Source organism: Ailuropoda melanoleuca, chromosome X, assembly GCF_002007445.2.
Source record: "Ailuropoda melanoleuca isolate Jingjing chromosome X, ASM200744v2, whole genome shotgun sequence".
Classification (NCBI taxonomy): Eukaryota; Metazoa; Chordata; class Mammalia; order Carnivora; family Ursidae; genus Ailuropoda; species Ailuropoda melanoleuca.
In genome coordinates, this window is record NC_048238.1 from 42,680,810 (window position 1) to 42,694,173 (window position 13,364).

The 13,364-nt window shown below is 47.6% G+C and overlaps 1 protein-coding gene across 5 annotated transcripts in view; it reads right to left on the minus strand.

Annotated features, from left to right (window-relative positions):
* SHROOM4 (shroom family member 4) overlaps window positions 1-13,364 on the minus strand; it is a 238,445-nt gene that overhangs the window by 28,550 nt on the left and 196,531 nt on the right. For all 5 annotated transcript variants that reach the window (XM_034649348.1, XM_034649351.1, XM_034649349.1 and 2 more), the window contains 2 exons: window positions 9,226-11,719; window positions 4,035-4,096 (listed from right to left, as the gene is read on the minus strand). In XM_034649348.1, the coding sequence (XP_034505239.1) occupies window positions 4,035-4,096; window positions 9,226-11,719 (2,556 nt within the window). The remainder of the gene's footprint in view (window positions 1-4,034; window positions 4,097-9,225; window positions 11,720-13,364) is intronic.

Sequence of the window (13,364 nt, forward strand, 5' to 3'; positions counted from 1 at the left end):
AAAAGGCACAGGACACACAAAATCACATCTACATAGTTATTATAACTCTGCCAAAAAAAATCTCTATACTTATAGATAAAAGCTGGTAGGGAAATGAAAACAATCAGGGTGTTAGGGTGGTAGGACTAAGGCTACTTTTTCTTCTGTTTTTAATTTCCTGTAATATTGTTTTCATAATAAACATTTTCTCCCCAAAATATCACACATATTTATCTATCTCTTCTGCTTTGCTCCTGTTGCACCTCCACCTTCCCAGTCCAGGGCCATCCTCATTCATGCCTGGATCACTGACCCCAGCTGCTCTTCCTTCAGCCTATCTAGGCTGCAAATGCAGCCCAGTTGCCTCAAGTGCCACACGTATCACATCACTTACCTGATCGATAATCTTCAATAGCTTCCATATTTGTGATACTATATAGTTTTCGAGGCCTCCCTATCCTGGTCCGGTACCTCACTACTCACCCCTTTTCTCTACTGTTACTCCTGGTGTTCCTCCTTCTACATCCTTATTGTCACACTGCCGTTTACTGAGGGTTTACTGCGACGGGTTTTGTTCCAAACGCTTTACACATATTTGCTCATTTAATCCTAGCAACAATCACAGGAAGTAGGTACTCTGCCCCCATTTTACAAATAAGGAAACTGATGGGCCAGAGACAGTGCACACGTGTGTGACAGCAAGAGCGAGAGGGAGGGAGGGCCAGCCACCGGCCAAGATCACACAGCTGGAGAAAATAAGAATCTGGATTTGAACGCAAGCGGACTGACTCCAAGGCCGAACTCTTAACGAGCGAAGTTTATTTTTTCAACATACTCTGCTTAGCCCCTCTGGGCCTTTCCTCCTGTAGGTCCCAGTCTTCAGTTCTCTTACCCACCAACAAACTTAAATAGAGAACAATTTACCATGTATTGGCCCCATACCACGTGCCAGATGCTTCTTGTTTGAACCATGTATTTGACACTTTTTGTTCTATGGTGACTCATCGGAGTAAGCAAGAGCTGGGTTTCAATCCTGGTTTGTCCCTTTAGTAGCTGTGAGACCTTCACTAAATGACCAACTTCTGTGAATCTCATGTCCTTTACCCGAGTCAGTGGTTCGCAGAGTGTGACCCCAGGACCAGCTCTGTCAGCATCACCCGGCGAGCTTGTTAGAAATGCAGATTTGGGATAGGCCGGTGATGGGTATTAAGGAGGGCACGTATTGCATGGAGCACTGGGTGTTATACGCAAATACTGAATCATGGAACGCTACATCAAAAACTAAGGATGTACTGTATGGTGACTAACATAACATAATAAAAAATTCTTATTAAAAAAAAAAGAAATGCAGATTTTGAGCTTCACTCCATACCTACTGGCAGGGGTTGGGGGTAGGGGTGGGATCTATCTGTCTATGTTTTAACAAGCCTTCCAGGTGTTTCCAAAACACATTCAAGTTTGAAAACCACTGCCCTAGTTAGAATAATACCTACCTGACAGAGTTGTGGGGCATAGAAAACATAACAGAATATGGGGAGCTTAGCTGACAGCAGCACATAGGTTGCTTTGTAAATGGTAATTTATTATTACTGCTACTTAACTTGGTGTGGGTTAGTCTTCCTTGCTCAAACTGTGAGTGGACAGGCATTGTGCTTCCTGATGCTCTTTCTCTAATCTTCCCCTGCTTGCCTAGAAAAAGGCAGTACATACACTAGATTTTGAATAAAGTCCTCTTACTTCACTGGCTGATTGGTAAGAGAACCAGTTTGGAGATTAGTCTCATGTCTCCACAGGTAGACTGCCTGGGTCTCGTCAACTTACCAGACCTGTGGGACTTCAGGCAAATGAATTTATCTGAACTTAACTGAATTTATGCTTCAGTCTCTTCTCTCTGCCAAAGAGAGAGTCTAATAATAACTACCCCTTAAGGTTATGGTGATAAATACAGTTGACCTTTGAACAATGGGGGGTTAGGGGCACCACCCCTCCCACCCCCATGCAGTTGAAAATCCATGTGTAACTTTAGGCTCTGCAAAAGCTTAACTATTCATAGCCTACTGTGCACTAGAAGCCTTACTGATAACACAATCAGACCCTATTTTGTATGTTCTATGTAGTATATGCCATATTCTTGTGCTAAAGTAAGCTAGGGAAAAGAAAATGTTATTAAGAAAATCATAATGAAAAATACATTCACAGTACTGTATTGTATTCACTGAAAAGAGAATCCATGGATAAGTGGCCCCATGCAATTCAAACCTGTGTCATTCAAGGGTCAGCTGTAAATATTTGTAAAGTGCTTTGAATGGTGCCTAGAATAGAACACTATGCTCAAGAGATGCTAGTTCGCCTTATTATTTTTGTGTCATTTCCCCCATTTGCTGGTGGAGGCGGCTGTTTCTTCAGTTGGTAAGCCAATGACAAATACCTCTTGAGTGGCTTCTCTGAGTCAGGTGCTGTGTTAGGCACAGAGAAGTCTGCAGCCACAATGTGGTCTCCTCTGTCAAAGGTCTCGGTCTAATATGCGAAACTCAGCAGACCCACCAGACTGAAACGATCTCTCCAAGGACATGGTACAAGTCAGTCCTCAGCAGGGAATCAGATCAGCCATAGAATCCCATAATATCCCCAAGCAGGCCTCAGACTTCTGAGACATGATGCTGAGGGATCCCTTTGAAAGGTTTCCTTAGGGATCCTACTTGATGCAGTTATAAGGGGAAAAGCATCAATTCTGGGGCCAGAGAAACAGGGGTCCCAGTCCTGGCTCTGTCGCTAAGTAGTTGTGTGTGTGACCTCAGCTAAGTTACATAATCTCTCTGGACCTCATCTATAAAATAGGTAATAAAATGAACTGTTTCGGAGAATAAATGAGACTATGAGTTAGAAAGGGTCCAGCCCAGTGACTGACATTTAGTAGATTATTCATAAATGTTGGGTTCTTCCCTTTTTCATGGCCAACCAGAAAACTGAAAGGTTTCTCACACTTTGGAGTCAACAGAAAGCCCAAATTATTCCTGACTATCCCACCAAATCACAGGGGATAATATAGATCCCCAGAAAGACCCTTGGGCTCTTTGGGGGTCAGGAGACCCAGAGTTTAGTCCTCTCCCTTGGTGTCCCTACAGAGGCACGGCTAAGGGCCTTCTTCCCTGTTACCCCATCATTTCTAGAGTTTGAGTTAAAGAATCAATATAATTGAGGAGTATCTTGTATAACGTGGCCTGGAGAAGAACTGGCTAAAAGAATATATTAAGGAATTTCACAAAAAAAAAGAGGGTCTTGTCAAACTGATGGAGAGCAACCCAGAGAAGGTAACTCTCCACCCCTTATAGCCACCTATGACAGCTGGGCTCATCTCTGGGGAGCATGGTTCCATGTGCCAGGTTCCCCACATTACAGGAGCAGACTCTCCACTCTGGGCATTTTTTTTTCTTAAAGTCTTCACCCAAGAAACTCTTTTCCGTCTCGTCCAAGCCATGTGTGCCATTTGCCAAAATGTCCCTACCTCCTTCCAGGAATTTTAATCTATTATTAGCATGACCTGCCCCTGGACTTTCAAGAGCAAACCCTAAGTTCTCAACAAGACCTAGAAAAAGAACAGTGGCTGAGCCCAAGAAACAAGTGCCTCCACAACTGAGGCAAAGGCACAGCTGTAGCCGGACAGTCTTACCTCCTCTGTCCTCTCCATTTGCCCAACGGCTGCCGGGAACGCGGGCATTGTTTATGCCTTCTCATCTATATTTCAGCATGATCTGCTCCCACACGTCCTTGCAACCTGCGCAGGCCTGCCCCAGGTCTCTGAGCTGATGGGCCCAATGTCCCACGATTCTGCCTGACTACTCCATACTCCAAAATGTCCTAGTTGGGTCTGTCAGTTGGGTCTGTAGCCCAGCTGCCTGCGGGGAGCAGGCTAGATTACATCTACGGTATCAAGTTCTTGGTATGGACACCAGGCTGGGCTCCTCAAAGGAAACTGAGCAAACGGAATATCTTAGCAATTTCTGTAGAAGTCTCAGAAACACCAACTCGCCCCAACTCCCTGAGCGATCACTTACCTCCCTGACTGGCTGGTCTTCCTGTTTCCTGTTATTGGTTTCCATTTGTCCCCAGGAAATTCCTGCAAGGCAAAATTCTGATAAGTTAGGGAGCTCTGAGCAGACAGGTATCCAGATGGCCTCAAAAATGTGAAGAGGTCAGGAGCCCGTCCCTGGCCAGACCCCCACCCCCACCCCCCATTGGTTTCTTCTACTTTCCCACAGGGGCTAGAGAAACATGTACCTGGAGGGCTGCCTTTCTTGTCAGGAGGCCGGGTGAACAGCTGGGGGCATACAGAGACTAAAGGGAGCACTCAGGGACCTGGATCCTGTGCTCTAGAAACTCTGCCTTTCCCTCTCTTTCTCCGCTCCCCTCAACCACCTTATAAACCAGTTTAGCACGTTTGCTGTTTGCCCTGGCTTTTGTGAAGGAGGTCTTTTTGTTTGTTCTGCCAGGTGAACCTGCTCATTCCTCTTTCCTCCTCTAACATAGAAAGCATCTTCTTGGAAGCCCTGGCCCTTGAGGGGGCTTTGAGGCCCGAGGCTCCTGCTGCAACCTTCTCCCAGGGTGAGGCAGCGGCAGAGCGCGCAGCCCAGTGCACCTCTGTACTGCAGGGGCCCTTCCTCCTCCGCCGCCCAGCGCCGCTGGCAGGGGCCGAGGCAGGCTCATCTCTGGGGAGCCCGAACGCCAGGTGCCACATTCCCCACATGACAGGCGTACACTCTCCACCCTGGGCATTCTTTCCTTAAGGGCTTTGCCTGAGCAACTCTTTACCCTGCAGCCCAAGCCACAGATGCCATTTGTAAAAAATGTCCTTTCCTTCCTAGTCTAGCTCCAAACCTGATGCGCATTTACCTCTGACATTCTCCCCCAGAGTTTGCACCCAGCATCCTCTATCTAGCAACTCAGAGCTTAGCTCACCAAGAATACACAATTTTTCCTAAACCTCACCGATCTTCCAAATCCCCTCTTTCTCCAATGCTATCATTGGTCCTGTTCAAAGTTTTATTACCTTTGCCCCAGTAAACAAAACAAAACAAAACAACCCCCCCAAAAAAAACCAAAACCAAACAAACAAAAAAAAAACACCAAAAAGAAAACATACCAAAAATTTACTCCCTTTTGGGGGTAAGATACTTGGTGTCAGTCATACTGGCTGAGATACTTACTAGCTGTGTTATTTGAGGGAAGTTATGTCACCTCTCTGAACTTCAGCTTCCTATCTGGCAAATAGAGACTATGCTATCGAGCTTTGCCGGCTTCCCAGGAGTGAGAACAAAGTGGAATGCTCACAGAGGATTCCTAGCGCAGCGCTCAGCTTGTAGGAAGCTGCGGATGTCAGGAGCCACGGAAAAGATGAGGTTTTACAGCTTTCCCAAGATCAGAGCGGTCCCTGCCCGTACCTATCATGTTAGAGCAGCTCTGATCACTTGTTAGACTTTAGACTCAGAAGGCCTCGACGCCCTTCTGAGATGTCCCTGCCCTCAAAGACACTATTACTCAGCCACAGTGGGAGCCAGGATTTCCTGTCCATGCCCTGTGGAAAGTGCTCAGTAAATAGCAGTGGCCAAACCAAACAAAGTCCTTCCCAAATCGCAGCCTCCTTCTCAGCTCCCCAGTGTATCACCTTCCTTTTTTCCCTTGAGCCACTTAGGTTGTCATAAATTGCCTGTGCTCTTTGAACCAAGGAGGCAGTTATCCCTATGGCTTATTGCAGATGGGGGTCGCTTGCCACCCCAGCGGAAGCCATACGGTCAGAAGGCATCCTGCCATGCTGGAGAGGGTCTGGGCTTTTCCGTCAGCTTATGGAGAGGTAGCATGCCACGCCTAGGAGCTTAGCCTTTGAAGCTAGAGGACATGGATTCAAATCCCACACCTGCCCTTCACTAGCTGTGCGACCTCAAGCCAAGTACCCAGCTTCTCTTTAGCTGGTTTCTCCCAGCTATTTCATAGTGAGATCATCATTATAACAGGATCTGCTTCCTGACTGTGTCGAGGACTAAGTGAGTACCTGGTGCACCGTGGATACTCAAATGTTAGTTACTATGAGGCTGTTTAAGTTTGGGATTTGCCACTTGCTAGATGGGTGACCTCTCTGAGCCTCAGCTTCCTTGGCTATATGATGGGCATCCTGTTATACCTTATCTCATACAATTGGTCATTTGAGTTGGGGTGGCCTATCCCATACTGCAAGTTTTCCCTCTGTCTGGGGTGTGTATGTGTGTGTGTTCAGGTGGCAGGGGTAGAAATGGGCATGAAGTGGCTCCACGTATTCGAAAGCCTAGTGTCTAAGCAGACCTGCTGAGCTGGTCTAACAGGCACTGGGAGCCCAACGTGCCCCCTCCTGCGGAGTACAAAAGGAGAGGCATGGTGTGGGCACAGGCACACCCCCATCGCCGCCGCCAACTGCTGCAACCTGCAAATGTCACCTCCTGCCCTTATGGAGTTGCTAGCTGACCTTCTGCAAGCCTTCATGTCCTCTCTCCCAGCGTCAGCCCCCTTTCTCTACTGTTCACTTGCAGAACCTTCCTTGGGCAAGCTTTTCAAGCTAAGCCAAAGTCTCCCTTTATTTTAGGAGAAAATAACTCACACTCAAAAGATGATTACTATCCGGTAGTCACTGTTCTAAGGGCTTTACACATATTTCATCATTTAATCCTCACAACCAACTTATGAAGTAGGTACTATTACCCCCGTGTTTTTTTCGGATGGGAAAGCTGGGGATTTGAACACAGGCAGTCTGGTTCCCACATCACTGCTCTTTAACCATTATTTTATATTTCTTCTCCTCTTTGCTTCCACGTTTTGTTATAAATATTTTCAAGCATACAGAAAAGTTGAACAAGTTGATACAATGACCCATACAATCCACCACTTAGATTTGACAATTAATATTTTACTAAAACTGCCTTATCCCAGACCTATTCACTTCTCTATCCAACCACCAATCTGTCTTACCTTCTTGATGTATTTTAAAGTGACAACTTTATGCCCAGAAATTTGAAAACGTAAAGGGAATAGAAAGATTTCTTGACGAATTACCAACGCTCACTCAAGAAGAAACAGATGACCGAAATGACCTGTATCTAGTAAATAAATGGAATTTGTAGTTTAATATCTTTCCGCAAAGAAAACGGCAGGTCCTGATGGCTTCGATGTTAAATTGTACTAAACACTTAAGGAAGAAATAATACCAATTGTATGCAAACTCTTCTTGAAGATGTAAGAGGAGGGGCCACCTCCCAACGTATTTGGTAAGGCCACCATCTTGACATGAAAACCAGACAAGGACAATAAAAGAAAACTACAGATTAAAATCCCTGATTAACATAAACACAAAAATCCTTAACAAAATATTCACAAATCAAATCTAGTAACATATAAAAAGGATACTATGTCATGACCAAGTAGGATTTAATCTGGCAACGCTAGTCTGGTTCTTATTTCAAAAACCAATCAATTATAATTCACCATATCAATAGAGTAAAAGAGAAAACTATAGGATCATTTCAGTAGATATAGACAAAGCATTTTAAAAAATCCAGCATCCACTCCTGATAAAAGTTCTCAGCAAACTAGGAATGAAAAGGAATTTCTTCAACCTGCCAAAGGGCATCTACAAAAAACCTATAGCTCACATCAAACTTAATAGAGCAAGATCAGGAACAAAGCAACACTAGCCACACTTACCACTTCTACCAAACATTGTATTGGAGGTCCCAGGTGGTGCAGTAAGCGCCCCCCGAAAAGGCATACACAATGGAAAGGAAGATAAAAACCAATTTCTTTTGCAGATGACATGATTGCCTATGTAGAAAATCTAAAAATCTACCACAAAGCTACCAGAACTAATAAGTGGGTTTTGCAAGGTTGCAGGATACAAGGCCAACATACAGAATTACATTGCATTTCCACATAGTATTAACAATGAATTTGAACTTGATATTAAGAAAACAATACTATTTAGAATAACATCAACAACATGAAATCCTAAGGATAAATAACAAAATACACACAACATTTATATGCTGAAAACCGTAAGCTGTGTACATCAATATAGCTCAAAAACTTGAGCATACTTATCATTAAATAAAGTTTGATATTTGTTTATAATGTTTTTAGGCAAAATTTACCTCCAGTGAAATGCACAAATATTAAGTGTACGTTTGTTGAGGTTTCATGAATGCATACACCTGTGTGACTCAAACGCTTATGAAGATACAGAACATTATCACCATCTGACAAAGTTCCCTCGTGCCTTTTCCCGCTCAATCTCTGTGGCACCTTCCATAGGTAACCACTGTTTTGAACTTGTTTCCCACTGAACAGCTGTTCTAGAATGTTACGTAAAAGGAATAGTATATACACTTTTGTGTAAGGCTTCTTTGACCCCTAAGGTTCCTTTTTTCGAAGAATGTTATTGAGAAATGTCAGACACTGAGTCATTCAGAAGTGTCTGCCTATGCAATAACAGTTCGACACAGGGATTAACATCTGATTTGAGTGCACCAGCCAAAAGGTGGTGCTAGGGAAGCCACGGAGCAGGAATGTGGCAGGGGCCTGTGTTGAGGTGGTAGGTCATAACCAGAGTATAGCGACAGCTAGTCTAGCCCTGGGTCTCTGGCAAAGATAGGCTGGAAAAGGGCATAAGGATTTGTTCTTTAGAAAACCAGACAGATCAAATCTGTAAAAGCAGAACCTGGGGGACATTTGCAAAGTTTGCAGCTCCAAGTAGTTTGTAAGCAGGAAATGGAAGGGAATAAGTGCTATTTTGTCAGGCACTGGGCCTGTTTTGAGCCTTACAAGTGATCTATGAGGCAGCCATTATTGTCCTACTCTTTAGAGATGAGGTAATAAGACTTTTCTCAGTACTGGCCATTTTATGAGGCAAAAATTCTCTTTTTGCCCTTTCAAAATCATGCGACTTGCTCAAGGCCACTCAGATACCTGTTTTACAGTCAGGATGTAAATCCCGGTTCTGTCCCTGTTTTGTGAAGAAAAAAAAAGTTATTTTCTCCCATCCCTCAAGACAAGTTAACTGCAATTTTGGTGGCTGAGCGTCTTGCCCAGGGTCCTGAAGCTACCGTTCAGTGAAGCCAGGGTCTATACGGTTCCAAGGGATTGTAACTGTGATATTTCCCAATGATCTCCCTTGCTTTCTCCTCACCAAGAGAATAACGAAGCAAACCCAACCAAGAACCAAGGCCTCACCTGCACTGTCGGCTTCCTGGGCTTCCAGGCGTTGCCAGGCGTCAGGCTGCCGTCCTCAGGGCCCGCGTGCTGGGGATTATGGTAGCAAGCTGAGCACCGGATGCACTGGTGGTGGTGGCATCGACAGTTGTAGCAGTTTGGCATCATGTTTCTCTTCCGCAGAGCAGGGCAGAGCTCCCCGGAACAATAAATGCAAGGGTCATGGACAACGGCTCCCTGGACGCTGCAGGAGTAAGAGCAGGTCCTGCGGTAATCAAAATCACTGCAGTGCAGTGGTTTGCAGCACATGGATTGTTCTAGACCTTTGCTTGCAAAACATTCTGAGTAAGTGGGAGTTTCTGACTGAAGGGGTGACAGAGAATGATATGACTGGTCTGGGGCATGATATGGCTGGTCTGTGGAATGGTAGGATTGGTCCATCGGATGGTGCCTCAATTCCCTATAGCTGGAGCTCATCGGCTGGAAGTTTTGGTCGATAGCTTTTGGTCTCTGGGTAAAAGTCTTATTGCTGTGAGTGGTTAAACTCGGCAAATGAGACGTGGATAAGGATTTGCTACTCTCTTCAAAGAACTTTCTTCTGTCTGCAAAGGGCAGGAGGATGGCTTCCTCCCCAGCCTGGGCCGTCGAAGCCTTCAGTTCCTTGCTGTCACCTGGGTTAGGAGGGCCTTCCATGGCTAGCGCCGCATGTGGCTGCACGTTGTGCTCTGGAGACCATCTCCAGTGACCTCCACGGACTCCGCGGTGAACATTTGTTTTCTCAGAGTCTGAGGAGGAGGGGTCAGATGCTTTCCACCAGGTGCTCAGGCCTGCAGAGGGCTGGCCAGGCCTCTGGCCAGGGCTTATTTGTCCCTCCAAGCCTGTCCTAGATTCACGGCCCTCCGGGGCTTGGCTGAGGCACTCGGAAGACTGAGCCCTGAGGATCACGCTCTTGTTGAAGAGCTTGTCTCTGGGACTTGCTGGCATTTTATATGAAGACAGAAGAGCTGAGTTAGAGGCAGGAAGTGGAGTTCTTTCTAGGGGCTCCTCGGTCTCCTCCACTGGTTCCTTAGTGTCACACAGCTGCGCCAAGGGGTTCTTGCTTTTCTGCAGCTGGGCCTTTCTCCTTTGGATTTCATTACGCAGATTGGTAGCAAAACGCTCACTCTTCCGCCGGTTTTGGATTGAGCGGCCCCGGGGCCCTCCGTTCCGCCTACCTCCCACCCGGACACATTCCTTGGGTTCACTGGCCCCTTCTTCGGTGGCCTCTGTGCTGCCAGCTCCTTTAGCGGTTGACGAAAAATCCCTGGTTTGTGGAACAAGGGAGCCAGAGGCAGAGGGCTGCTGGCTGGCTAGTTCGCTGCCGGCTCGGCATGCTCTGTTTGGGTCCTGGAAACCTTTTTCTGGAGGGTGTCCATCAGCCTCTCCGTGTGGGGAACTGCAGGGGCTCTGGGGCCCTGAACCCAAAGGCCTATCATCCACTTTCCTGGCCTTTCTTTCTTTGCTGGGCTGCTCCTGGGTTCCTCCTGTAGGGGGACATGGACTTTTCTTCCCTGCGTGGCTGCTGTGCAAAGGTGACAGAGTCCACTCGTGGCCATCCTGCCCAGCCGGGAGCTCCAGGCCCTTGCTTCCCCTGGTATCAAGGTGTACCTGCCGTAGGTGGGATGCCAGCAGCTGTTCCGGGGCACTATGGCGATGCCTTGTGGCTCCTGTGAGGTGTGGAGGGCTGCCAAAAGAAGGAGCCTTAGCTAGCTCTGCTGAAGCCTTGTTGAGTGGGCTGGAATCTATGCCGGAAGCTTTGTCATACACTTTTGGGAATCCGACGGCTTTGGCTGAGGCCTCCATCAGTAGATGCTCAGAGCTCTGCTGGCTGGATTCAGGAGCTTGGCTGAGCTCACAGTCCTGATGGCCCTCGTTTGTCACTTGGTCTTGCCCGCTGAGGCAGCAGAACCTGTTAGGGTTCCTCGGGGATAGCACGGTGTCTAAGCTCACTTTCTCCTTCTGCTGCAAGGAGTCCCCAGGCTCAGAAGCCCTGCGCTGTTCTCCATTGAGGAGCTGGGCTCTGGAGGCCTGAAGACTGTCTCGCCTCACGGGAGGCTGCGGCGGGCCTCTGGCAGCCTTGGCAGGCGCTGAGTGGTGGGCCTCCTGCGGGCGGGATGGCATCTGGGAGCTGGGAGTCAGGTGGCCCCCGTTGGCACGCCGGCTACCTCCTGAGGGCTCGGCCACGCTGGGCCGGCCATTAGGGGCTTTAGTTGGCCCCGGGCCTTGTGTGAGGCACTCCGCAGAGCCTGGCTCCTCTGGCCTGAGGGAAAGGGCACAGTCGGAGGCATTTGAGCTGGCTGAGAAGGAGCTATAGGCTGAGTCACGCTGGTTGGGGTACATGTTCTGATCAATGGGCAAGAGGTGGCCCTCATAGGTAGCTTGGCCCGGTTGCTCCAGGCTCTCCATGCTGCCAATGGAGCTGCTTTTCTCAGTGCTGCAGTGGCGGGAGAGTGGGCACCACTGCACACACACGTCACTGCAAGACACAGGGCACACTGGTTAGTCAGCCAAATTACCAGATCCCTTTCCCAGCTTGGCCAGCGCTGTCATGGGAGAAGGCAGAGCAACCCAGAGGCACCCATGCCACAAATAAGAAGGAGATGGCCACAAAGGAAGGAAGGGAAACAGCGAAAGATATGGACACGGGGGCACCACAGAGATGTGGTAAAATGGGAGACAAGACAATGTATGGGAGCAGGAGAGGGCAACATCCCAAAGACTAAACGTGTAAGAACTCCATTGGGGCTTATGCTGTTTCCCTGCCGCCAGTGAGTCTAGAATTGCTTCTGGCCCGTCACTGTCCTTAGGGAGTCAGCATGTGGCTCTCTGCCAGGAGAGACAATCATAGAATATTAGTATCAGAGAGGGGCTGTAAAGGGTTGATTCAATTTCAGCCAGCCCATTTTGTAAATCAGTGGCTGCTAAGTTTGAGTGTGCTTCAGGAGTGCAGGGAGGGCTCCTCCAAACCCGGGTTCCTGGGTCCCACCCCCCGAGTGCTATGTCTGGGTGGATCCTGAGAATTTGTCCTTCTAACAGGTTTCCAGGTGATGCTGGTACTCGTTGCTGGTCTAGGGACCACAGTTTTGAGAACTGCTGGAGTAAAGCAAGCCCTGCAAAAGGAAGTGATTCTGAGGAGGTGATTTTTCTCACTATCACCCAGCTGTAGCTTGTGACCCAGACAGGGCTGGAATTTCGGCAACCCCCTGTTCTCTTCTTGATACTAGTAAGCCTGACCATTTACCAAGGGCCTACAATGTGCCAGGCACTTTACAATGGCTCATTTCAAACCAAAGGGGAGAGATTATCCCCACCTTGCAGGCAAAAAAACAAGCTTAGCGAGGTAACCTGACCAGCTCATGAAGGTGCCAACGAAGCAGAGCTGGAATTTGAACCCAAGCCCCTGTGAGTCCAATGTCTTAGCTCTTCTGCTATAATATTTGTTAAATGGGACTGATATGGGACACCTGGGTGGCTCAGTCGGTTAAGCGTCTGCCTTTGGCTCGGGTCATGATCTCAGGGTCCTGGGATCGAGTCCCGCATCGGGCGCCCTGCTCAGCGGGGAGTCTGCTTCTCCCTCTGCCCCTGCTCACGCTCTCTATCTCATTCTCTCACTTTCAAATAAACACATAAAACCTTTTAAAAAATGGGACTAATAATAATATCTGTATCAGAGGGTTGCTTTGTGGTGAAATCAGTTAATAAATATAAAGCTCTTGTCACAGCCCAGGCACCTAGAAAAGGTTCAGTACGTGCTAGCTGCTTCTCTTTTGCTTTTTGTTTTAATTGCAATTGTTATCAGCACCCTCTGTACCACTAGTGTTGACATTAGATTTGCTGCCTACCCATCCCTCCCTCATCCCCCACAGCAAAGCCAAACCAGGGAGACCAAGGAAGGGACTGGGATCAGACACAACCTTGAATTTTAAGTACCATTTCCCACAAAGAGAGCCAAAGTGAGCCAAGTCATGCCAGTAACTCCCTATGACTAGAACCCCAGAGGTCGCAGACTATTCTCAGAAAGGCCACAGTTCAGAAAGCCAGAACTGAGCAGTGGCAGAGGCCCACACATCCTCAGATCAGCCTTCCTTAATCCTTGCTCCCTGCTCGCCCCTTAGCCACTC